General features: G+C 40.4%; 1 protein-coding gene across 1 annotated transcript; it reads left to right on the top strand.

Annotated features, from left to right (window-relative positions):
* The first annotated feature begins 6,278 nt into the window (after positions 1-6,278).
* On the top strand, positions 6,279-9,650 carry LOC132229676 (NADH dehydrogenase [ubiquinone] flavoprotein 3, mitochondrial-like). The gene is made up of 3 exons (XM_059686201.1): positions 6,279-6,305; positions 7,541-7,680; positions 9,411-9,650. Exons 1-3 carry the CDS (start codon positions 6,279-6,281, stop codon positions 9,589-9,591), a joined length of 348 nt encoding a protein of 115 aa, XP_059542184.1. The 3' UTR covers positions 9,592-9,650.
* Positions 9,651-27,972: the final 18,322 nt, after the last annotated feature.

Genomic DNA, 27,972 nt, shown 5'->3' on the forward strand with positions numbered 1-27,972 from the left:
TATCTCAAAATTAGCTTAGCCCTTGTGATGTTTGCTAGGCAAACTCTGGGATTAAAACAACAGTGTATTGTCAATTATACAAAGTTTAAATGCCCCGTGTCTATCAGACTTCAGCAGCAATGTAGATAGAATCATGTTAAACATCCTTATTGCTGGTAATGTCATAATTTTTATTTAGTTTAAGAAGTTTTCTAGATTTTATTTTTATACTTCCAACCAATAACTTCATTTATCATTTCACTTTTATTCTAGGTAAAAGTCCATTCTTCCTGATCAGAAATATAAATTCAAGTATGTTTTATAACACTTGAAAGTTTGTCAAAAGCTTTGTTGTGTATAATATCACTTGATCCTACAACCTTATTGGGTGGTCATAAAATAAATTCTTAGCTCCATTTTACATGTGAAAAATCAAATCTCAAATTGCATAACAAGCTGTATAATGAGTAAATGTCACTAGTAACATGGATGTTTAGTAGTTGAACTTGGCTAGTGCATAGGTTCTTTGATTCCTGGTCAATTGCTTGTTTAAGTACCCAACTCTACAGGAAAAGTTTAGCTGTTATTTTAACTTCATTTCCTCAATGAGCTTAGACTATGTCCACAACATATCAATGACAGTATTCAAAGGCAGATGGAATGAATGTGAGTCACAGAAGTTAAGAGGGAAGGAATAAAGTAAGTCAAGGGAGGAGGTGGAGAGAGAAGTGTCAGACCAATTGTCTCTAGGCACTCAGTGGCACGGTTGTCATAGGACACCAATCCAAATTTCATTTTCACTCTATCTCCGCCATTTAGTACTAATTATGTCAATTATGCCAATGAGGGCATCTATGGATATCTGGTACTTGTGTAATTAATCCAAGTTTGTGCCTGTGTATGACTTGAGCTTGTGAATGACTTCTGCTTGTGTTTGTAATAATAACAAAATTAACCACTGCTCTACCAAATCTTTCACTCTAAACCCTAGACCTCAGAAACTACATTTCTCCTTTACTTGAGCCTCACCCTCACCTTGCTGCTGCCATGAGAGCTGTTTCTTCCTTTAGCACTGGCATGGGTGCTGTTCTGCTCATGTGGCTTCATTGCCATCTGATGGGAAGTTCAGCCCCCCCCTCCACACCTGCCCACACACACACACACACCTGCCCCCACCCATAGTCTTCATAGTCTTTCAACTTACTTTTGTCTTCCAGATTTGTTGTAAATTTTGGATTGAAAGAAAAATCATGACTCATGCCAGGTATCATTCTTACTTTTAAATGTGTTTCCAGATCTGAATCAAAAAGTCAAATGCAGAGTTTTTCCTGCTGGTAAATTGCAAAATGCAATAACAAAAACTCTAAGTGTTTTAATTTTTCTCTCAGTTCTGCTTGACTTCTCATCCTATGATGATTCTGTCAGGATATTCCAGAATTGTCAATGCATCTAATCCATTTCTTTTGTACTAACATTCTAGCTTTGAGTAAGTTATAGTAATGGTCTCTGTAGCATAAGACAGAGATTCACGCTCCCAGTGTTGTTCTGGCTTCTGTTTCTGGCTCACTGCCACTCCCTCCTGTGGCAAAGACCCAGAAGCCTGGAATCAGGAGAAACATACTATCAGTTCTCATCCCACCTCCCTGGCTCTGTGCCACTCTCATTTGAGAGCACCTGAAAAATAACAACCAGGTTAGCTGCCACTTTACTGGCCTGGGGAAAAGCAAAAAGCCAAATGGGCACAGTATTCCTGATTTAAACTGCATTCAGTTTAATCCTTCACATCTTTTTGAAAGCACACTCTGGGGTTGGCACAAAGCACACAGAAACGTATAGTGTTTGCTTCAGATGAGGCAGATGCTTACAGTATATTGTGGCATGGGACTTTTAGTTGTGTGTACAAATAAGCAGCAGTGCCAGGGAGGCATTTATCACCCCAGTGAGAGGATCACTTTCCCGTCCACATGAGACCTCTCAGCCCTTTTCTATGTCATGGGACTCCGAGTGCTCTCTGCAGCTCCACAGGGGCACTAGGACACCCGTGGGAATCAGTGGACTGTTCTAATAGTGTTGCTCTCTGTAGTGGCTGACAGCCAATGGCATTAAGGATATTAAAGGTTTAACCCTCTTAAGTTGTGGATTGGCAGGGGACCATTTTACTAGTTAGTACAAAAATCCACTAACACCAAAGACTATTTAAAAAATATTAGTAGAAAACTACATTAAAAGCTGTCATGGCAATAAGCTGTCCTTGCAGACCAAGGGACACAGTAAGTAGCCCGAGAAATTATTGAGATAATATTGTACTATTGAACTACACCAGGGGGATTTATAAATAATGACTAATTAATTGTTGCAGAAACTTTGACAGTAAATCAATCAAAATCAGAGAGACAGATCTGGGTGATTAGATAAGTCTGTTCAGGTGTCTAGAAAGTCCCGCTAGTCCTCTGCAGTCAGAGATGATGGTATATTTTCAGTCCTTCCTGCCAGAAGCCTTGAGAAGTTTTATCTCCCTCTTATGACCCAGTGTGGACTCTTCTGAATACCTGTGCTTCCTTCTTTGCTCATTACTGAAGTCTTAGAAACAAGACTGACAAGTGAAAAGAAACTGGTAGCAACCCTCAGGGGAAAAGAATTACCCTTTAATGTTTATTTTGTTTGAGGAAACAACCAGAGGATCGGCTTGGAAAACCGCGGCTCGCGAGCCATATGTGGCTCTTTGGCCCCTTGAGTGTGGCTCTTCCACAAAATACCGACTTCTGTGCATGGGCCACAAAGTTTCAATCACACTGTACATGCGTGCCCACACGCGGTATTTTGTGGCAGAGCCACACTCAAGGGGCCAAAGAGCCACATGTGGCTCTCAAGCCGCAGTTTGCCGACCATGGGTGATTAGGATGAGGGAGTCTATTGGTTTGTAAGAGTGACCAGGAGAGATCTCTTTCTCTGTTTCCTACTTAGCACTTTTGCCATTTGCATTTTGCTTTTCTCAAGATGCAGATAGCACTCATTGGCTTCTCTGACCCTTTATCTCTCCTGTCATTCCTGTGGTCATGTTGAGAAAATGACATCTGCACAAAACGTCAAGTGCTTGTCATGTAAGGAAATGACCTTACTCTTTCTCAGAATTATAATTTAGAGATATAGAGGTGAAAAGTTAAGTTATCAAATCCTTCAATTGAGTTTAATTATTTTAATCACAAGCAATGAATCCACTTTATAGATTCTTTGAATTACGTGGAGGCAAATATTTAATGGAAATTTTCATTCTTGTTTCCTCTTGTCTTCCCTTGACTCCTTAGCAGGCATGTGGAAGTCTAAGCAATTCTCTTACTGCTTGAAGTTGTCTTCAGGATTCAGTGAAATGATGAGGCAGCCATTCCAAACAAGTGAAAAACAATAGTGCCTTCAAAGATATGTGCATCTAAGGGAAAATGATGATTCAAAATTAGCCAATTACCACCCTTCAATTTTCTTCAACTCCCAACTGGTATAAAGATACTTTCTGGGCAACTTAGAAAGACTGTGAATTGTTTTCAAATGTTTATTATTTTATCTATCTTTGTCATAATAACAGTTTACATACATATAATGCTTCCTATATGCACCTGACATGCATTGTCTTATTAAATGCTCACTGTGAACTTGTGTGATGGATCTTTTTTTTAATCACTCATTTTACTGGTAAGTTGACAATCCCTTTACCTCCTACTCATATCATCACCTATTGATTCTCCTCCCAGTATACAACTCAAAGAGTTCACTTACCTTCATATTCAGAGTCAACTTGCTTGTTCAAGACACAATCATCCTTCTCTTAGCCTCCTGCAATAAGGGTTCTCTCTCCATTCTGGTTCCCATCCAATCTAAAATAGCCAGAATACCCTTTAAAAGTGTATATTTGCCAATGTTATCACCAATTAGGGTTTAATCTCCAACGTTTATAGGGAACTAATACAACTTAACAAAAGGAAGATAAACAATCCAATAAAAAAATGGGCAAAGGACCTAAATAGACACTTTTCAAAAGAAGACATTCAGAAAGCCAAGAGACATATGAAAACATGCTCAAAGTCACTAATCATCCAAGAGATGCAAATCAAAACAACAATGAGGTACCATCTCACACCTGCCAGAATGGCTATCATCAACAAATCAACAAACAACAAGTGCTGGAGAGGATGCGGAAAAAGGAAACACTCATGCACTGCTGGTGGGAATGCAAACTGGTGCTGCCACTGTGGAGAACAGTCTGGAGTTCCCTCAAAAAACTAAAAATGGAACTGCAATTTGACCCAGTAATACCACTTCTAGGAATATACTCCAAGAAACCAGAAACACCAATCAGAAAGGATATATGCATCCCTATGTTCATAGCAGCACAATTTACCATAGCTAAGATTTGGACACAGCCTAAGTGCCCATCAGCAGATGAATGAATTAGAAAACTGTGGTACATCTACACAATGGAATACTATGCTGCTGTAAAAAATAAGAAATACTTACCATTTGCAACAGCATGGATGGAACTGGAGAGAATTATGCTAACTGAAATAAGCCAGTCAATGAAAGAAAACACCACATGATCTCACTCATTTATGGATAATAAAGACCATTATAAACTGATGAACAAAAATAAATACAGAGGCAGAGCAGCATCAAACAGACTGTCAAACTACAGCAGCATCAAACAGACTGTCAAACTACAGCAGGAAGGCCAGGGAGGGGTGGGGGTTACAGTTAAAGTTCTAAGTACTTCATTACAAGGTAAATTAGTCAAGTGCCCTGAAAGTGTTTTCACACTTAATGTGAAATAGCTCTTGAATGAATGGAATAATTGCAGGAGGCTACACACAGCATTTGGTAGTGGAGCCAAAATTTGAATCCAGATATGCATGTGATTCCAAAGGAGATTATATATATATATATATATATATATATATATATATATATATATATACACACTAGAGGCCCAGTGCACAAAAATTTGTGTACTCAGGGAGGTCCCTCAACTCAGCCTATGTCCTCTTGCAGTCTGGGACCCCTCGGAGGATGTCCACCTGCTGGCTTAGGCCTGCTCCCTGGGGGATCAGGCCCAAGCTGGCAGTCAGACATCCCTCTGGCAGCCTAGCAGCCCTTGGGGGATGTCCACTTGCCAGCGGGGAGCAGACCTAAGCTGCAGTCGGACATTCTTAGCGCTGCTGAGGAGGCAGGAGAGGCTCCCACCACCACCGCTGTACTGGCAGCCATTAGCCTAGCTTGTGGCTGAGCAGAGCTCCCCCTGTGGGAGCGCACTGACAACCAGGGGGCAGCTCCTGCATTGAGCCTCTGCCCCCTGGTGGTCAATGTGTGTCATAGTGACCAGTCATTCCCAGTCATTCTGCTGTTAGGGTCAGTTTGCATATTACCTTTGTATTATATAGGATAGAGGCCTGGTGCACCGGTGGGGGCCGGCTGGTTTGCCCTCAAGGGTGTCCCAGATCAGGGTGGGGGTCCCGCTGGGGTTCCTGGCCAGCCTGGGTGAGGGGCTGATGTGTGTTTGCAGGCTGGTCACACCCCCTTCAGGTTGGGGGTCCCCACTGCAGTGCCTGGCCAGCCTGGGTGAAGCCCTGATGGCTGTTTGCAGGCTGGTCAAGCCCCCCCCCCCAGTGGGGAGCCTCACCCCACGGAGGTTTGGCCAGCCTGGGTGAGGAGCTGATGGCTGTTTTCAGGCTTGCCACACCCCATTTAGGGTGGGGAGTCCCCACTGGGGTGCTTGGCCAGTCTGGGTGAGGGGATGATGGCCATTTTCAGGCTGGCCAAGCCCACCTCTGCCCCCCCCGCCCCCCACCCCTCGATGGAAGCTCCCAGCCAATCCTTTTTTCCTTTTTATTCTGGGATTTATTTACCTTCTATAATTGAAACTTTGTAGCCTTGAGAGGAGCTCAGAGCCAGCCAGGGTGGGTGGGAGGGAAGCCTCCTGCTTGCTCCAGCTCCGTGGCCATGGCCGGCTGAAAGCAGGTATCTGGGGTTTATTTACCTTCTGTAATTGAAACTTTGCTGCTTTGAGTGGAGCTCAGAGCCAGCCGCGGCAGGCAGGGAAGCTTGGCATCCTCCATCATTGGGGCAACCAAGCCTTCTACTTGCTCCAGCTCCGTGGCTGCTGGCCGCCATCTTGGTTGGGTTAATTTTCATATAGTAGCTCTGATTGGCTGGTGGGCGTGGCTTAAGGCATAGCAAAGGTACGGTCAATTTGCATGTTTGTCTTTTATTATTGTGTGTATATATATACATTTATAAACAATGTTACAAAAGCCATGGCTGATGCAATTTTTGTGCAATGGGTATGCAAATGAATATATTATGGCCTTATGCAGAATTTATTTGTCTTTGTCCATCAAAGGTTTGTATGACATATTTTTGTGGATGATATAATCTTGAGAAATAGCTTTAAATTCATTGATGTCTAAGAGATTTGAGCACTAGCGGCCATTATGAGACCTTTTAGATGTGGTTATAGCTTGTGCATCCCCTAAAAGAGAACTACTGATCATTACCATGAAGTGTGGAAAGAAATCCCTGGCATCATAGATATAATAATGCCCAATAAAATTTATTCTTCAAAGAATTGAATGGCGCCGAAACCGGTTTGGCTCAGTGGATAGAGCGTCGGCTTGCGGACTGAAGGGTCCCAGGTTCGATTCCGGTCAAGGGCATGTACCTGGGTTACGGGCACATCCCCAATGGGAGATGTGCAGGAGGCAGCTGATCGATGTTTCTCTCTCATCGATGTTTCTAACTCTCTATCCCTCTACCTTCCTCTCTGTAAAAAATCAATAAAATATATATTAAAAAAAAAAAAGAATTGAATGGCAATCCCCTGCCATAGCAAGAGAATATTTAAAGACATGCACTTATGCAAAATCTTTGGGAAACTATTTCATGACCTCCAAGGTTTGTGTTCAGCTATTATGTCAGAAATATTTGTGAAGGAGCCGTAACAAGATAACATGTGGCAATGCCCTGACATAGCCACTGAAAGGAAGCATGCTCTAGAAGGTTCTCTCTGTGGTTTCTGACTAGTCTAATTCAGTCATTGTACAAAAGCTATTTTTTTAAAAATTAGTTTTTATTAACAATTTATCAATGGTAACTCATTTATTTATACATGTATTTATTTGTGATGATTCTCAACATCATTTGCTAAATCATAAGTAATATATTTCTATGGTATAGTTGCCCACCAATTTAATGGTTTTGGTTAAAAATGTAATATATGATATTAGAATATTTGGAATGTACTGGAAAAAGGTAAATATTACTTTTAAGATATCCAAATCCTGTGGATAGCCACGATTGCTATTTTGGTGTGTGTCTGTATAATTCAGATGCATTAAAGCTTGCCCATACTCCTGCTATAAGTTGTGAGAAAAGTAGGGCTGCCCTCTTCTATAGAACATAGAAATAAATTTTAGGACACTAAGACAAAGAGTTTCACATGCCTTTTATTCCATGTCAAGTGCAATGCTCAAGCTCAACTCAAAAAATAACCTGACTGGAGTTACCGTGATGACTGAAGAGCCAGCTGCGGCAAGGGCCAGCAGGTGCGCTGAAGACTATGCTTCTAGAAGGACAAGTGTTTCCAGGACTTGCGTCTACGGCTTTTCTCTCAGCAGAATCAGAAAAGAGTGACAAGGGACTGCCATCGAATTCAAGAAACAAAATCCACCAAAAATATGGTGGAGCCAAAAGAGAGGGGCAACCTACTAACTACTTCAACAGCAGTTGAATTGTCTAAAAACTTAACTTCACCCAGTTCTTACTCATCAGTTGTGAATCTAGGTGGGACAGTAGCTAGCCCTAACCCTGGTGACAACGTGCTATTCACAGATGAAGGGGTTGCAAAGTTTTTGTCAAGAAAGACTTTGGTAAGGGGCCCGCATCGCTGCGCCTGAGCCCTGCATCAGTCACCCCCCGGCACGGGGAGAGCTCGCACGGCAGGCAAATGTGCAGCAAGAAGAATGGTATAAAAATGAAAAAAAAAATCAGCATGTGGCAAGATAAGGGCTGCTGTTTTAATTTCTTGAGATAAGGACTTTACATTGGAAAGAAATGTAGATGTCAATTTTAATTTTTAGTTCTAATAAGCATCTTTTTTTGGGAACTGGAAATTTCCAAAAAAGATTCCATATATAAGTGAAATCATACGGTATTTGTCTTTTACTGACTTATTTCTCTGAGCATAATACCCTCTACGTCCGTTGATAATGTTGCAAAATGGAGTCCTCTGAAGAAAAATGTGCTGCTTAAATAAATCCCAGCTGCTCCTTTATACTAAGAACTCTTAAGGATGCTAGCAGAGAAGAAGCAAATGAAAATGAAACCTCACCTGCAGCTCAGAAAAATAAAGACATGGAGTTTTGAGAAGTGAAGGTAGCATGGTGTTAGCCATGGGTGATCAAGACAGCCAGATAATGTGGATCAGTTTCTATAAACTCCGGCTTTTCTGCTGTCTGCTTGCAGTGTTGACGGTGGTGGTGCTGGTCATCAATGTTACTCAGGTAGAGTTCCAGGAGATTTGCTGACTCAGCCATAGAACTAGGATGATGTAGAACCAGGATGATGAAGACCAGGATGTCACACACTAGACCATTGATGGCGAACCTTTTGAGCTCTGCATGTCAGCATTTTGAAAAACCCTAACTTAACTCTGGTGCTGTGTCACATATAGAAATTTTTTAATATTTGCAACCACAGTAAAACAAAGATTTATATTTTTGATATTTTATATATTTAAATGCCATTTAACAAAGAAAAATCAACCAAAAAAATGAGTTTGCGTGTCACCTCTGACACACGTGTCATAGGTTCGCCATCACTGCCCTAGACCATCACTTGACCAGATTCAGGTCCTTATTGGAATGGACTGTGCTGGCCTCACATAGAGAACTTTTCAATCCCCTCCCCTTGATTTACTTGTTCTGTTTTGCCTCTCCTTCCTTATAAAACCCTCTGCCTGCATTGAGATGGATTTTGTGACAAGAATCCCATCTCAGGTGACTTGAATAAAATCACTTCCTTTTCCTGCAAAAGAGAAAAGAAAGGAAGGAAGGAAAGAAGGAAGGAAGGAAGGAAGGAAGGAAGGAAGGAAGGAAGGAAGGAAGGAAGGAAGGAAGGAAGGAAGGAAGGGAAAGGAAAGGAAAAGAAAAGAGAAGAGAAAAGAAAAGAAAAGAAAAAGAAAAGAAAAGAAAAAAGAAAAGAAGAAAAGAAAGACTTTGGTAGAGTTTCCTGAAAAAGTTCCATCTTCATTCATAAAACAGGGCTCCACTTCAGAAGCTCTTCAGAAGAGCAAAAGAGTGATAGACAGTTCTTATCTTCATCTTCGTCTTCATCTTCATCCTCCGATTCAGAGTCTAACGAGGAGAGAGATGGCTCAGAAGTTGATTCCCAAGTGAGCCCGCACAATCCGCTGCACCACCCACCGCTCCTGCAGAGCCTTTTGACACCACCACCTACAAGAATCTCCAGCATCATGACTGCACCGTGTACACCTTCTTAGATGTGAACCTGGACCTCTCAAAACAGAGGTTGCTTCAGCCCTCTTCTGGCACAGAGTCACCTCACCACTGAGAGCTCAGTTTAATGAGCACCCTTATGTTGTCTGTTGCGTTCTTGCCTGCAAAATAAAGTCTGCTCAAGTAAAAAAAGAAAAACAGGAACCTGACTTTACCTGATTCTCCTGGTCTTTGATTGGATAGATGAAATTTTCATTGGATGAAGTGGTGCTCTACCCCAAAGCTGCTGTCTTCACTTAGTGATAGAGGTGATGCCAGAGGAGTCTTGCTTATAGTTGAGTTTCTACGGACTACCAGGCTAGAAGTGTTGTTACAATTCTTTGTTACTTTCCTCTGGGTCAAGATTGTGAGCCCGTTTATAAAATCATGTAATAATTCACTCTTGCCATTATTTTCCAGTCACAAGATTCTCCTTTAATTATTCAAAGGTATAGACTTAAGAGAGCAAAAAAAGGAAAGATTTCCAAACAAAGGGGATTTAAGCAAGTGATATGAAGACACTACTCATTTCTCAGTGCAGGTATACAGCTTATATTTTTAAAAACCTATAATTGCTTTGTTTGATTTTCCTTATGAAAAAGTCTTTTTCCTTTTATCTTGAGAAAGTAAAAACAAAATAAATGCCCATAGTAATTTATAGAAAACATTTTACCAGATTTAATTCTTATGACACACTAAGGTTACAAAGTATATAAGTCTGCTTGGACTCTCACAACAAATATCACAGACAGTGTGGCTTAAACAGCATAAGTTAATTTTCTCATAGTTCCGGAGGCGAGAAGTCCAAGCAAGATCGAGATATGACAGGGTTGGTTTCTTCTGAGGCCTTTCCTCTTGGCTGTAGATAGCTGTGTTCTTCCTGTGTCTTTTCATGGTCTCTCCTGTGTACATGCCTCAATCCTAATCTCCTCTTCTCATGATACCAGTCATATTAGATTAAGGTCCACCTTTTAGCTCAATTATTTTAACTCAATCTTTAAAGACTCTATCTCCAAATGGAGTCACATATGACTTCAACATGTGAATTTGCGGGGAGGGGGCCACAATTCAGCCCATAATACATACATAGTAAATTAAGGTTCTGAGGTTTAAACAATGAGTTTTCTGAGTCTGAAGTCTAGATTTTTCTACCACACCAAAGCTGCCTCTGTGTCTAATTCTCTTCTCCACTGCCTTAATTCCATCTCTTTAGGCAACTCTACTTCCTACCATTTTAAGGTGCTGCTACTTTCTAGTAAGATTGTAAAGATATTAAAATCCTCCTTCTCTTGAGAAGATAGTGTATGAACTGTAAGGAAAAGGGGCACCAGTCATGGGGTGAAATGCTTGAAATAGAGTTAAAGAGGTTGTACAGTTATATCTGATAAAAGACATTTATTGAATACATATGGATGTTTCCAAATAAATATTAGACTAATTGGAATTATCCTCAACTAGTGGGAACTAGATAGAAAATAATAGAGAATACTTAGGTCTATCTGATTTTTGTTGCATTTGTTATTCACCATAACCCTGGTAGGAGAACAGAGTTCCTTTATTTTTTATCATTTTAGATAATAAGGAGATGAAGCTTTAAGAGTTTGTCTAACTTGTGGAAGAGGTAAAACTAGGACTCCAACCCACTTCTTTTGACTCAGAGTGAAGTGATGTTTTGCTTATACTGGCCACCTCCCTATTTAGTGCACCCACAGGATGCCATGTGAAGTTCTGTGGTAATTTGCAGATTTACCACCAGACACGCTCTCAGAGAACTTCCTCTGTGAAAAATCAAAATATCATACTCCGCATCTTCTTCACTCTGCACCCCTTGAAGCCTGTGAGCACACCAGTGGATATACCCACACTTGCTAAGTTCTATCATATGTTACACTGATAGGAATGTATTTTCTGAAAATGCAACTTACCCAGAGGGGTGTGGGCAACTAACTACCCAGTATGATTGGGAAGTTCATAAGCTCATGTCTGCTCCCAGATTCTCTCTTTATCTGTCTGCCAAGATGCCATGCTTCTCCTCTGAACTGATTCCAACACCTCATCTGTGAGGAGAGCGACAATTGGTTTAAAAAAAGTAACTTAACTGTCACTATAGCTGTGTTTTTCAGTAGTGAACTGTGAAATCAATTTTGTGGGTCAATACCATAATTTCAAATATGAAGTAGAATAAAATAAAATAGAAAATATCAGAGTGCACTCACAAAATTAGAGGAAATATTGTTTCGTGAAACCTCTGTTTCCATTTTTTTTTCTCTGTGTGAGCTCACATACTGGATCCTTATGAAAAATGTATTTCTTGATCAATGGCAGTGAAAAAAAGATTGAAAAACAATCTTTAAAAAATACCAGCTCTTTATACTTTTAAATTAAGGATTCTTTTGATAATATAAAAATTACAGTTCCTCTCCCAAGATAAATGCACACATTCATATACCTATGTTTTTGGTACAATTTTGAAGGGCTAATCTCTCTCTCTCTCTCTCTCTCTCTCTCTCTCTCTCTCTCTCTCTCTCTTATATACTCTGGAGTCTAAATAATTTGATGATCCTTAAGGATCATTAGATATAATGAATATTTATTGATTGGTAATTTTCAATGTTCATTGATTTTTAGAAACTGGGAAAGGGGGTTGAGAAGAGAGAGAGAGAGAGAGAGAGAGAGAGAGAGAGAGAGAGAGAGAGAGAGAGAGAGAGAGAGAGAGAGAGAGAGAGAGAAGAGAGAAACATGAATGTCACCTGCTAGTCTAAAGTTCAGAGCACATGATCTAGCTAAAATGGTATGTTTTCCCTGGAAAAGGGAGAGATGGCTCTACAGATTTCTTTAGGGCCCCTTTCTTAATATTTCCATATTATAGCCTGAATACCTTTAGTATTTTAGACCTAAGAGCCTAGCCCAGTGGTCAGCAAACTGCGGCTCACAAGCCACATGCGGCTCTTTGGCCCCTTGAGTGTGGCTCTTCCACAAAATATCGACTTCTGTGCATGGGCCACGAAGTTTGGATCGCACTGTACGTGCGCGCCCTCACGTGGTATTTTGTGGAAGAGCCACACTCAAGGGGCCAAAGAGCCGTATGTGGCTCTCGAGCTGCAGTTTGCTGACCACTGGCCTAGCCTAAAGAGGATGAAATAATTTATTCAAAATTTTAGTTAATGAATTTTTATTGAATGAAATAAAGTTGTGAAGATAAGGATGTTCAAGCCATATCAAACCAGCTCACCTGGGCTTAAGTTCTGAAAAGGGAGAAAGGCAATAAGAAACTAAATGAAGTAATTTCAGATAGTTTAAGTGTTTTAAAGGAGGTAATTGTGGCAATGCAACAGAAACAACTGGAGAACAGTTGGGATAGGGTAAGGAAGGCAGTTTATTTGGGGTTGGGGATCAGGCAGTGTGTGTATTTTTTTTAATCCTCACTGAGGACATGTTCGTTGATTTTTAGAAAGTGGGAAAGGGAGATGATGAGAGAGAGAGAGAGAGAGAGAGAGAGAGAGAGAGAGAGAGAGAGATCTGTTGCCTCTCCAACACGCCTGATCAGGGATTGAACCTGTAACGTGGGTATGTGCCCTGAATGGGAATCAAACCTGCGACCTTTCGGTGTATGGGATGATGCTGCATCCAATTTAGCCACACTGGCCAGTGAAGACAGTGTGTTCTTTTATTAACTTGGATTACTATACTAATATCTGTGGCCATGCCTCCCCTACTACATTACACATAACAAAGTGCCTTACCTTATTTCAAAGCACTTAATGAATATTTATTGATTGGTAATTTTCTTTAATTTTTTCAGAATAGATGGAGAAAATGTTATGTCTAAGCATATAGATTTTGGCATCAGATTGCCTGAGCTTGAGTCTTTGTCTGCCTTTCCCTAGCAATGTGGTTGTGGGCAAATTACTTAAGTTCATTAAACTTCAGTTTTTTTCAGGCTTATCTCTAACATGGGGCAAATTAGATTATTATGAGGCTTAAATAGGTTAATAATGTAAAGCAATTGCTTGCATATTTCATTCTCGGATGTCCATCCCAGTAGCTAGTAGCTTTGAAAAACCATCATTTTATGATATCTCACAATTTTGTGGGTCAAGAACATGTGCAGATCTCAACAGGGAAGTTCTTCTGCTTCATCAAATGAAATCACTTGTAGTTTTTAGCTGGCAGATGAGTTGTGTAGCTGTGTGTGGTGGGGTGCAAGTGGCCTCATTCACCTGTTGAGCATTTGGTGGAAGTACGTGCAAGGCTGGAACTGTAGACCAGAGCTCCCAAATGTGACGTATTCAGTAGATTCTCTCAGGATAATCAGATTTCTTATGTGAGGCCTCAGGACTTCCAGAGACAGTGTTCTAAGAGGAAATTGAAGCTGATGGCTTCCTAGGGGTGGGCCTCAGAAAGTAACACAGAGAGACTCTTGCTTTATTCAACTGGTTAAAAGCTATCACAGAAGCAATCCAGATTCAAGGAGTTACAGACCCCACCTTTCCATGGGAGAAATATCAAAGATTTGTAGCCACCTTTAACCTGCCACACTATGCATAGTACCTAGAAAGTACAAAGGAAATCTAGGTTGTAATTATTATGTTTATGTTATATCTTTTAGAAATTCTGGTTGTATATTTATTCCAGATTGTTATAACAAAAACAAGCTTTAGCCTGTTCCTTTCTTTACCTCTTTATACTTTTTAAAATAGGCCTCATCAGTAGGTAGCAGCTTGAGATTTAAAACCTGGTGTACCCCACACAGGCCATGAACATTATCTGTGGGAATTTCTCTCCCTGATAGTGATGGTTTTTACTGATGTCACAAGTCACACAGAACTCAGTTTCCGTTCACTCATTGGTAGCCCATAACCTCACCAACAACCTTCACATAGTGTGCTTCCTCTCCAGAGGCAAAGGACTCAGGGAAAAGGTGATGCCTGAATACATTCAAATTCATTGGCAAACAATCAAATTTTCCTTGACCCATATGCTGCTTGACCGAACCCTCAGGCTCTTCTTTTCCCAACCCTCCCAAATCTCCCAAATTAAAAAAGCAGAAATAAAAGCCACAAAAAGAGTTGAACACGTTTAGATTTTAAAGCTTCTTGTAAAAGACTGATGATTATGGGACATTCATCTAAACAGACATTTCCTGTAACCACTTCTGCCCCATAAGGGGCAGCCCAGTAGGGATTCTGCATTATTATCTATTGTCTTGGCAGGGTCTAGCTGAGTATTTGCTTTGGCCAACTCTGCCCATCCCGCCTTCCTTTTTATTTAATCTTTCCAGATTTAATATGGCCCTGAGGCACACAAATGCTCTTTTTGGTTTGTGCAACTCAAGGTCAGTTTAAAGGCAGGTCCCTGGAGAAGTGAGCATTTGTGGCTGGATCATCTATTTCTCTGAGTCTGTTATAGCTTTGAGATATGTGTAAGGAAGAGAAAACAGATAAGCCAAATTGGTTTTGAGACAAGGGGCACCTACAAATGGAGCACTATTGACCGTGGAATGTAAGCATAACTTTTTAGAGAAAAGATGCATTTGATCATTTTCTCTTTATTTTAAAACCAAAATGTCTTTTATTAAAAACAATTATCATAATGTAAGGCATTCCTACCCCTTTCTGCCACACCCCCACCACCCAGCTCCAGTTCTGTCTATTAAGTAAATTCTGTTTGAGGTCATTATTTTTCCCAAGTTTCCCAGAACGACTGCTTTCCCTCCCTAAACTGTTTTAATTTATTTATCAAGCCTACTTCAGAAGGGATATTTGCTAAGCGGAGTATTGATTCAGTAATGGAGTTGCAGTTCAATTGCGGTGACAAGAAGACCGATTTTTTTCCTTAAGGATCATCAAATTATTTAGACTCGAGAGGATATAATTTGTACATGAAATCACTTTATTTTACTTGTGCCATTTTTCTTGTTTTTTTTTTTTGTTTTTTTTTTGTTTTTTTTTTTACTACTTAGGCAATACACTTGCCTTACTTTGCTGGAAGTTCACACATTCACACCTTTGAATAGCTTTTAAAAAGTAGTCCCTCATTCCCTCTTTGGAAAAGAAAAATAGTCTTTTAACAGGTGGGAAGTTGATATTCCCTGGAGACCACCTGTCTCCTGATGTGTGACATTGTTCCCATTATCATACTGCACTCTCACAGGCTTTCCCTGTGCACAGTGAGGTGAAAAGAGTCTAATTAGGAGCTGCAAGGACCAGCTTTGATAAGCTCTTCTGCTCTTCCCTAGCTGCTTAAATTGGACCATACTTAACCTTTCTGATCATCCTTTCTCTCTCTGCCATTTAAAGCAAGAATGAGGAACTATGTGATTTCATGGGGTCCTTTCAGTTCAAAAGGAAAACAAAGGTATAACAAGCTTAAAATATTTAACTTTGGTATGAATTTAGAATGGGCAGTTTCAAATGAAACTTTTAAAATCTTTTTTGTTTTAATGTACTCTTAATGTTGACTTACTAATTTCTTTCCTCTGAGATTTTTCACCAAGGTGGCCCTGTTCTCCTTCTCCACGTGAGGTACTCAGAGAACCCTGCACAGGGTGTGACTGCAGAATATGCGGAGCGGATTTCCAAGTCTCAGTCACCCAGTCCACAGGGCAGCATTTCCAATCAAACTCACGTTCACAGTTCTATTTCTGGCAGCAAACTGCTTGGTCACAGGATTTGTATAATTTCTCTCTCTTTTTTTTTTCTCAGCGCAGCACTTTCCCAGTTCATGTAAACTCTTAATTATTTTAGCTATTAGCTGAGGAAGAAGAAAAGCTCACACTTGCTAGATCAAGGATGACGAAGTGGATCCAGAAGTGCTCTCTCTACAAAATGGTTTACTCTCTGAAGCTAATGCAGACCCTCTCTTTGCCTCAATGTGTTGCTCACAAATATTGATTTATCATTTTGCTTTATTAGCTTATGTCCTCTTGGTAGTAGAATGCCTTTGATTTTTCATGTCTTCCAGGAGAAGGGAATGCTATAAACCCAGGCTGACAGTGTCAGCAAAAATATTCCAGCAGTTTCTAGAGGTTGGGGAAACAGGTAATTAATGTTAGTCTCCTCCAATAAAAAATATAAATGTCAGAGAGTGGTGGTGTTCTTTCTCTCCATATCCTATGAAACGCTACACTGTGGTGAAGTCTGGAGATTCTAACTCTTCTGTTAGCTCCCTAGACAAAGCTTTCTGTGCACGTTAAAGAAGGACCAGAGGCCATGTCTAGGATGTGCACAGCTGCCAGAGTAACATAAGTGTCTGGGCAAAGGAGAGACTCTGCATGAGGTCTTTCCCTCCCGCTGCTTAAGGAATGTGTACTTTTTGGTGCAAAGGAGAGAACTGAGCTGCCTTTTTAGGCCCTGGTTGATAAGCACAGTTTTAGCAATCAGAACTCTCTGGCTTCAGGTACAAAAGGAACTGAGTTATTTTGCACAAAGAAAAGGTGCTTCACAGAACCAGGAACTGACATAAGGACTCAGACATTATCTCTTAGCATCTGTTTTCTTCTTCTCATCTTGCACATTGGTTTTGTTATTTTGTCATCACTGTGTGAAAGATAGACTCCTCTCAGTCCCTAGGATCATATAGTCTTATTTCAAAAAATGGATCATACCAAGCTGAGGGTCTCTAATCCTAACTCCAAATCAAGGAGAGGTTTGTCTCAGCTCATGTCAGATGAGCACTCTTCCTTGAATTAACTGTGGAAAGGGAATTTGTTAAGAAAACATACTTGGCGGCTGGGAAGGTCTTCCCACCACTTCTTCACCTCCTCCACTACTATGAACCAGGGAAGTCAGTCAAGTACAATTACCCAAAGACTTTTGGCCATTGTCAAAGACCTGAACTTTCATAGTCACACCTAGGAAAGCAAAAACCCTGTATTGAATACAACTGATCTGCCTTTTATGTGCTTGTCAAGAGGGCCTTTCCTTTGTACCAAAATAGGAAGTAAGGTCCAAAGCTAAGGATGACACACATTTACTACTATTTCTTAGAATTTTAGGCACTATCTGTTGACTTTCCACTTAAGAGGGGGAATTTGCTCTCTTTGACACACAACATCACTACACCCACATACATGCTTAGAACCCCCCCCCCCACACACACAGCACTCTCACAAAGCACATTTTCTTGGCTTGCCATAAAGTTATATCATAATTTTGGATAGAACAATAATTATTGTTTTTATTATTACAAACCTATAAATTTTATTTACAATAGAACCATATAAAATATTGTGTTAGCCTTAAGAGATGAATCCATATCACAGTAATGAACAATGTCAGAATTCCAGTGGCTTTTGCTTACGCAAAGTTTATTCCAGGATCAAGTAACTCTCCTGGGCAGTTGTCCTTTATGAATTGACTCAACAGTCCAGAATGTCCTCATCCTGTGGCTGTACCAACTCACCAGCAATCTCTAAGACAAAGGACAGAGAACGTGGTGGAAAATTCAGGGGCTTTTCACCGTTTCAGATCAGAAATGGTTATATACCATTCTTGCTCACATTTCATTGGCCCAGACTAGTCATATGGCTTTGTCTAACTGCAAGGGTGTGTCCAGAAAGAAAAGAAAGTAAGAGAATGGGATATTAGTTATATGAGATTACTCTTTAAAAGTTTTTCTTTTTAAACTTTCTTGTTCAAATTCTATTTGTTTTGTTATTCTGTGTGCTTATATAGGATATGCCAGTTTCATACTGACAATATTTCTTCCTTAGCATTTTAATCAGCTCCAATATGTACTGGTTTTCTGGATATCAGTTTTATAGTTTTAATTTTTTCTTGGAATTCTTTCTAATTCTCACTTATGTTGATTCCAAATATTCTTTTTTTGGGGGGGGGGGGTTATATCCTCATTCTAGTCTAGTGGAACATGTTTTCTAGTGATTAAGAAAGAATACATTGGAGGTAAATTGTTTAATGACTTATATGCCAGAAATGTCTATTTTACTTCATTTTATTGATAGTCTGGTTAGGTATGCAAATCTAGCTTGAAAATATTTTTTTTCACAGAGTGTTAAATGGTCTTTGTCTTCTTATATCTAATGCTTCTGGGGAGAAGGATAAAGCATTGTTATTCCCTTTTTTTTAAGTCATCTTTTTTTGGGGGGGGGGTATTCTTGTAGAATCTTCTCTTCATTCCTAGTATTCTGATAATTCACAGTGATATGTAATGTGTGTTTATCCATTATGTTGGCCACTCAATGGGTCCCTTCAAGTAGAATATTAGATCTTTTAATGCAGGAAATTTTACTGAAAAATAATTAATGTAATTCCTTATTTTTCTCTGTTCAGCTTTTGGTATAGGATAGTGTACCTCCTATTTTGGTCCTACAAGTTTCTTATCTTTCTTATGTTGTATTTAGTTTTAAAATATCCTTTAACGTTTTATTTCATTTTCAATTTATAATGTAATATGTTAAATTTCAAAGGTCTTTCTTGTTCTCTGATTATTCTTTTTGTAGAGGTGGCAGTTCTTATTTCATGAATGAAATGGCTCCTCTTTTTTCTCTGAAAATATTGATGATCTTTCCCCCTTTCTCCCTGCCTAGATACTGTTTCCTTTAAGTTGCTTTTTAATGTTGGTTTCTCTTTCATGTTAGAGACTTTCCTCAGATGTCTGGTGATTTTTGGATGTATGGTCATATATAAAAGTTGGGCATATAAAAAAAACTGATTAGAGTATTTGTATATGTATGTGTATGTGTGTTTGTTGATTATAGGTTCAATTGTAAGGTGTTCTTATTATGCTGTCACCTTGGGTATCTCAAGTAAATATTTTAGATCTTTTATTGTGATTAGTTTGGAATTCTTCAGATGAAAATCTTCTCCTGTCTGGGTGGTCTAAACCTGGCTGCCAGCATCCTCAGAGATAAGAGGGAGAAAGAACTTGGGATTTCTTAGTTTCTCAGTTTTTAGTATAGACTACCGTAATTGGATGCCTGGTAGAGGAATCTCCCAATGCGGTCTTTGGTGTTCTGCAGGGGTGAAAATGACAGTTTAGCATCATGGAAGAGGAAGTCTTGAAGTCTAATTGCTTCTCAAATGGACTTTCAACCAATCTTCCTATTCTTAGTTACATTCATGTATACTTACACATGTAAATGGTCTCACAACTTACAGTTTTTGAGAGTAAATGGAGCAAATTAAATTGTTTTTCAGATTTGCTCACTGCTACCTTAGGATTTACCTTCCTGGGGTCTGTAAATCATTTATTACTCATTCTACTTTTCCAAATTTTGTGATTATAAATTTTTTCATGTACTGTTTTTCTTGTGAGTTTAAGCTTAAAAATTTTTATTTGACACAAAAATGTTATGGAATCTTTAAACATGTACAAAAGTACAATAATAATAGTACAATAATCCTCCATTACTCATCATCAGCTTCAACAAATACTAACATATTGCTAATTTCATTTTAGTTCCCTTCTCTCAATACTCTAACTCCCCACTGGAATATATTAAAATAAATCCTGGATTTATATAATTTATTTATAAATATTCTTCATGTTAATCTAATAGATGATGACTTAAAATAACTTAAAAACAATTATTATATCGAACCAAAATAACAGTGATCCTATATAATAAAAGCATAATATGCAAATCAACCGAATGCCCGAACAGCGGAACAACTGTCTGGATGACCATCTGGGACCATGCTATTACATCCACTGGAGCCAGGCCAGCCAAGGCAGGTGCGATGCAATTGGTAGGGGCCCGGCCATCGCCCCATGATAGCCCCACAGAGAGAGGCCCAGGCCACGGGCCAGTGGGCTGCGGTGGGTGGGCAGGGCCTCCCTCTGAGAGGGAAGCCCAGTCCTGGGTGCTGGCGACCAGAGGGAAGGTCTACTCTTGCATGAATTTCGTGCATTGGGCCTCTAGTTACTAATAAAATCTAATGCCCAAATCTATGTTAAATTCCCTCTGGCTATCACAAAAAGTTATTCTTTTACTTTATTCTTTTATTTTTCTTTAATCAGAATCTTTACATTATCTGGTTGAGCAGTAAGCAAGCATAGTTTGACCCAGTTATAAAACTATGCTTAGTCATATTTTTAAACAGTGCATGAGGAAATATGACTGCACTATTTGTGCCCATTTCTGTGGAGAGTGGACAGGTAGTCATGACCACATATTCATGATGGTTTTAGACAGCCTTGGCTTAAACCTTCTATTTAAGCACTTATTAATAGTGTCATCAGTTATGCTCACAGTGTCCTGTTTTGGAAAAGAAATTATGTGGTCACCTAGGTATAGAGACAGGTCCTACCACCAAGGGAGGGCTCTGTAAGGAATTGCAATCTTTTAGGGTTATTTTCCTTACAAATCTAAGGTCCTCAAAAGGCTTTACTTGTTAAAAACGGGCTCAGAGGGTCACTCTTTGTGCTGGTTTTCCTCCAGATTTGATTGGGGATTTCACAGCAAGGTGACTTTCCTTTACAGTGGGTGTAGCTTGTTCTTCAAGGTATCAATCAACTTTTTTAGCCCAGAAGTTTAGTGTGGGCCTGGAATTCTCATTCTCCATCCCTGCACTTGGGGAAAACTGAAATTCAGTTATTTGAGGGTGGAGAGGACTCCTAGGACAGCTGTTTTATCATTCTTTAATCAATTACCTGGACAGCTCCTTCTGCCAGCACCATCTCCAAGGCTCTGCTCCTTTTGTTCTTTATGTGATTTGATGCTTGAAAACCTCATCTATTTTGAGCTCCTTTTTGGCTATATGGGATTTATAGTTTCTCAGCTTTGTGAGGTTTCATTGTCAAACTCTTCCCACTCACTTTGTATCTTCTAGGAATCCTTTGCTTTTCTGGTTTACCACCCCCCCCCCCCCCACCACCACACACACACACAGATTTCAAGTGCTGTTACAGGTTTACTTTTATTGTTGTTGTTTTTTTATTTATCATTGCAAAAGGAATTTGAGAAAGCAGGGAAGCTGGATTCAAGAGTATTTGGTAAGCCATCTTGAATAAAAACCTGTATGTCTATTTTACTTCTTACTATAGACTTCTTGAAATACTTTCCTGTTTTTCCCCCCTATTTTTTTTCAAATGTACTTCTTAAAAAAAACTTGCAGAGATAATTTTACATTGAAGAATCTACTGAATATGCCAACAGATGTGCATAATCAGACCTAATCCATAACTGCTAAAATCCCCCACCCAAGAAAACGGACACATGTCTTCCATAGAGGTGAGTTTAATTCTCCATGACTGTGAGGAGCAGTTCTACCAGAATACTAGAGATCTATTCCTGGCATGACAGGTAGAACTGATGCAAGTCAGGAAAATGCAAATATAAATAGTAACAAAGTGCCACCACACCCTTGCCAGATGGCTAAAATGAAAAGGACTGATGTTATCAAGGGTTGGCAAAGAGGCAGAGTAGCTGAAACTCCTCTACCAGGTGGGGGAGTAAAAATTGGTGAAACTGTTCGGGAAACTGTCATTCAGTACTGATTTTGAGAGCACAAGCCTTATGACCTGGAACATTCACTTCTAGGTGCATATCCAAGAGAAATGCGTGCACATGTACACAAAAAGACAATTAAGAGAATGTTCATATTAGTATTATTTTAGTAGTCCCAAGCTATAAACAACATACTGTCCATTATCAGAGAAAGGTATATGTTGTAAATACATATTAGTATATACAGCATAGGACTACTATACAATGATGAAAATGGCAAAATGCTGCTATATACAACAGAGATCAATCTCACAAAGGTTAAATTGAGCAAAAATAAGTCAATTAGGGAAGATATATTGTATGATTCCATTTAGAGAAGGTTAAAAGGAAGCAAAACTAATCTATGGAAGGAGGAAGGAGAGTGAGTAACTGGAATAGGTATAGAGTGAGACTTCAAAGGCTGACAAGGTTCTGTTACTTAGCTGGGTGGGAATTTCATGGTTGTGTTCACTTTTTGATAGTTTATCTAGTGGTACACTGGTTTGTGCACATTTCTGAATATATGTTATATTTTGGTTAAAACCTTTTAGAAGAAGTCCTGGCTGGTTTTGCTTAGTTTGTAGAGCATTGGCCTGCAGACTGAAAGGTCCTGGGTTCGATTCTGGTCAAGGGCACATGCCTGGTTTGCAGGCTTGATCTCAAGTGAGGGACATGCAGGAAGCATCCAATCAATGATTCTCTCTCATCATTGATGTTTCTATCTCTCTCTTCCTCTCTGAAATCAATAAAAAATATATTTAAAAAAAGGTTTTAGAAGAAACAGACCTGGCTGCTTGAAACAAGTAAATTCCATTATGTCTATTATACATAATCAACCTAATTTCTAAATTATATTTCTGTAAGGAAATATTATTTATTTTTACAGTGTTTGGTAAGTTTCAGAGAACTGTCAAGTAAATTGTCTCATTTAGGTTTATGGTATTACTAGAAGCCTGGTGCAAGAATTCATGCAAGGGTAGGTTGGAGGGGCCACGGGCAGTTGGCCAGCCAGTCCCACCCCCGATCAGGATGGAGGGGCTGATTGGAGGTGGGGCCAGCCAGGGGGAGGGGCCGCAGGCAAATGGCCAGCCAGCCCTGCCCCCAATTGAGGTGTTGGGGGCCGATTGGAGGCCAGGCCAGCTGGGGGGGAGGGGACCTATCGGGGCCCAGATCAGGCTGGTTGGATGCTGCAGTGTGTGTCATAGCCACTGGTTGTTCTAGTCATTCTGGTCATTCTGCCGTTTCAGTTGCTGGGCTTTTATGTATATAGATAGTAAAACTAGAGGCCTGGTACACAAATTTGTGCACGGGTGGGGTCCCTTGGCCTATTTGGGGGGGGGGGCTGGCAGCAGGGGTATGGGGCTGCGGGAGGTTGGCTGTGGGAGCTCCCTGACCACCAGGGGGCAGCTCCTGTGTTGAGCATCTGCCCCCTGGTAGTCAGTGGGCATCATAGTGACTGGTTGACCAGTTGTTCTGGTTGTTCTGGTCATTTGGTCATAATGGTCGCTTAGGCTTTTATATATACGGACTAGAGGTGCATGGTCAGATCCCTATGCCAGTGATCAGGGATGATTGAGGCTGTCTCGCCCAGTCTCTATCGGGGCTGGGCTGATGGTGGCCAGGCTGATCGGGGTCTGCCGGCCGGGGGTAGGAACCACGGGAGATTGGCTGGCCATGGGGAGGGATTGCAGGAGGTTAGCTGGCCTGGAGGGAAGGACAGCGAGAGGTTGGCCGGCCACGGGAGGTTGGCTTTGTGAGTACACTGACCACCAGGAGGCAGCTCCTCCAGTCAATGCACATCATAGCAACTGGTCAACTGGTCATTCCAGTCATTCCGGTTGTTCAGTCATAAAGGTCGCTTATAATTTTATGTATATAAATATTCTGCAAATAATTTAAAACTTGTTGAAGAAAGTAAAATAACTTAGAGAGCTCTCCTTTGCAATTTTTGGCAAGTAACAGAGTTGGTCCTGGAACCAGAGGTCAGTGACTCTTCACACAGCTTTCTTTCACTGTACTTATTGGACTCCATCTTATAGCCTCAGAACCTGGGAGAGGTGGTTTTTTTTTTTTATGTTTTATTCCCTAATGAATCTTTCTGTCTCATAGCTTTCCTAAGAAACTAATCTAGACAATTTGTGAGTGAATGCTTGAGTTAATTATGTTTTAAAAGAGCTGCCTTGAGAGATTTTCTTACCCCAATGAGATCAGGCACCATGGCAGTTTGATCACAATTGTGGGGAATGCTTTTTTTTTTCTATGTTACATTCAGATATGTGACCTTAATATAACATTATAATAGCTAATTAATATGCTATGTGTTTGTTTGAAGGGAACAAATGAATGAATGTATTTATCATTCTGAAATCTAGAATTTCCTGACCTCTTTCATGCCAAAAGCACAAAATATAGGGTGAAAGAAGTGGAAAGAGGTCAAATATAGAGAGGCCTGCAACCAAGTCATGCTGTCACAGGCATCCTTGGATTTTAAAACACCCTGTGGCCCTGGCCAGTCACTCATTTGGTCAGTTGGTTAGAGTGTCATCCTGCTTCACTGAAGTTGTGGGTTGGATCCCCACTCAGGGCGCATACAAGAATCAACCAATGAATGTATAAATAAGTGGAACAGCAAATTGATATTTCTCTTTCTTTCCCTCCCTCCCTTTCTCTCTGTCTCTCTAAAACCAATCAATTAAAAACAATTTAAAACACCATCTCTAGTTTACATTTAAGTTCAAGTACCTGATAGGAGGTAGTACTAGGGATAACATAGAGAATACAGCCTTTTTGGGATGAGGTAGGGAATACTTAGGAGGTGGGATAAAAGAGAGGCAGGGAAGCCACATAATACTTTAAAAGACCTGAGATTTGTACTCATATAAATAACAGGAAAAAAATCAGAAGGCAAGGCCTCAGGAGATGTAAAGTATAGCATAGGGCAGTGGTCGGCAAACTGTGGCTCGCAAGTCACATGTGGCTCTTTGGCCCCTTGAGTGTGGCTCTTCTACAAAATACCGACTTCTGAGCATGGGCCACGAAGTTTCAATCACACTGTACATGTGCGCCAGCATGTGGTATTTTGTGGAAGAGCCACACTCAAGGGGCCAAAGAGCCACATGTGGCTCCTGAGCCTCAGTTTGCCGACCACTGGCATAGGGAATAGTCAATAATATTATAATACCTATGTATGATGGCAGGTGGGCACTGGAAATACCAGGGGGAACACTTTGAAAAGCATATGATTGTCTAACCACTATGCTGTATACCTGAAACTAATACAAAATGATGTTGACTGTAAACTATAATTGAAAAATAAAATTTAAAGTTCTTAAAAATAAACAAACATCCACACAACATAAACCATTGTCCTTTCTTCACTGTTCCAAACTCCTCTTTTGTCAAGCTCCAGGCTGTTTTTTGTGTCTTTTTTCCTGTTAAGGTTTTCTTTGACTCTTCTAGTCCATTTTCTTCATGTGGGTATGTCCCTGCTCTGGTTTGATTCGCTACAGCCTCTTAGAGAGATACCTGAATTTAATCACATTTCTGATCTAGGAAATCTCTAGAAACGTGCTTGAGAACAGCTAGGCAATGGTTTAAGACAATAAAAAGAGATGCGCAGGCAGTCACTAGTTCGTTTTATTTAAAATCGAAACAAAACTAAAATTGTTTGGGAATCATCTATACTGATAGAAGGATAATATGCTAATTAGACCTGGTCAACTGGACATCTTCCAGTCATCCTGCCTTCCTTTCGGACAAAGCCACGGTGGTGGGGACCAAGACAGAAGCAGTTAGGGGCAATCAGGATGGCAGAGCAGGGCAGTTAGGGGTGATAAGGCAGGCAGGCAGGTGAGTAGTTAGGAGCCAGCGGTCCCAGATTGAGAGAGGGATGTCTGAGGGGTCCCGGATTGGAGAGGGTGCAAGCCGGGCTGAGGTATCCCCCCCCAAGCACGAATTTCGTGCACCGGGCCTCTAGTATTCTTATAAAAGAGAAAGTGAACTGACAGTTTTCTAATGCTTTCTAAATTTTGTAAACATGAAAAACTTCTCAATGGAAATATGATACACTTTGTAACATTCAGTCTCAATGCCCATATGCTTCAGTCAGATTAATGACATAATCAGGAAAATAGTCTATAAACTAAGATTGTATTTTACTCTACCATATGAACCTTATGTTATCCATAGCATAATTTCAACTGTTTTTTTTTCTAATCTTTGCTGCTTTAAATAATCCATTATAATTTTTTAGCTTAAACCAAAGTGCTATATTTATTCTCAAATACACATTTTAATGTTAATATTGTCTTTTAGTCTGATTAAATGTGAATTTCTCATATTTAGTGCTAGTGTAAGAAATAACCATGCGACTTTCCCCCCCCTTGGACTCTTTCTCACTCATAAAGTATAGGAAATCAGTTAAAATTTGTAAATGGTGATCATAATGATTTAAAACATGAGAAATTCAAACTACTCACTCAATTCATTTTTTATTTCATCACATACATTTTATTTTAGTATCATCTTTAGAGATTACAAAAGGGGGGAGGGGAAATGATGAAATCTTATAAACCATAATACCCGCCTCTGAACCTCTGCCAATGCCCGAAGCTCCAGAATCCTGGCTTCCTGGGCAGCACCAGCCAGTCTGTGGGTTTCTGCCTAATTCAAGACAAGAAAACAGATAAAATATAAGAGAGTGAATTCTGCTCTGTTAGACTCATAAACTATAGTAGATAGACTCAATGAAAAAAGTTAGACAAGAGTAGCTTTTATAAATTATTTTTATTGTAAACATTAAACATGTTCATATAGAAAAACACAGAAAATCTAAAAAAATTATTTATAATCCTATGTCCTAGAAAACCACTATATATATATATATATATATATATATATATATATATATATATATATATTATTGTTGATAGTATTACAGATATCTCCCATTTATTCCCCATTTACTTACCTCCCCCCAAACCCTTCCCCTGACCCAGGTCATCACTACCCTATTTCCCATGTCCATGGTCTATGCCAGTGGATGGCAAACTGTGGCTCGCGAGCCACATGTGGCTCTTTGGCCCCTTGAGTGTGGCTCTTCCTAAGCCTTAGGAGTACCCTAATTAAGTTAATAACAATGTACCTACCTATATAGTTTAAGTTTAAAATATTTGGCTCTCAAAAGAAATTTCAATTGTTGTACTGTTGATATTTGGCTCTGTTGACTAATGAGTTTGCCGACCACTGGTCTACGCAAATGCTATCTAATAAAAGGTTAATATGCAAATTAACCATCACTCTGTCACAAAGATGGCAGTGCCCATAGCCACAAGATGGCGGTGCCCAATCCCCTCAGCCCCACCAGAGTCCCCCAGTACTGGGGGGGGGGCGGCCACTGAGAGTGGGCAGTGTGAGCAGCCTGGCAGATTGCTTGCCTCATTGCTGCAGTGACGAGACAAGCATTCTGCCCTGGCCATGGAGGACCTCTGGGCAGCAGGTGCAGAGTGGCAGGGTGGGACACTTGCTTCGTCATTGCGGCGACAAGGCAAGCATCCTACCCCAGTCACAGAGTGCCTCTGAGCAGTAAGAGTGGAACTGCCAGGCTCCGCAGAGAGCAGAGAACCATGGGGAGTGGGCCTAAGCCATCATGGCTCCCAAATTGGAGAGGGTGCAGATCGGGCTGAGGGACCCACCCCCTGTTCACAAATTTTGTGCACCAGGCCTCTAGCCCTAATAATAAAAGGCCAAGAGGGGTCATGACCAAAACAATCAAACGCCAGTCACCATGAGGGGACCCCTGCCTGGATCAGGGGTGTGGCCGGCTTTCAAACTGCCAGTGGCCCCTAGCTCAGGCCAGCCCAGTGTCCCAGAGGTGACCCCTTCCACAATTGGGGGTGTGGCCAGCCTTCAAACCGCTGGTGACCCCTAGCCCGAGGAGGCCTCCCAGCCACGGATGCCCAAGTCTCTTCTGGACCTAGGGCCGGGCTCTCCTCGTGAGTGACTTGGAAG

The sequence above is a fragment of the Myotis daubentonii genome, chromosome 3, assembly GCF_963259705.1.
Source record: "Myotis daubentonii chromosome 3, mMyoDau2.1, whole genome shotgun sequence".
NCBI lineage: Eukaryota > Metazoa > Chordata > Mammalia > Chiroptera > Vespertilionidae > Myotis > Myotis daubentonii.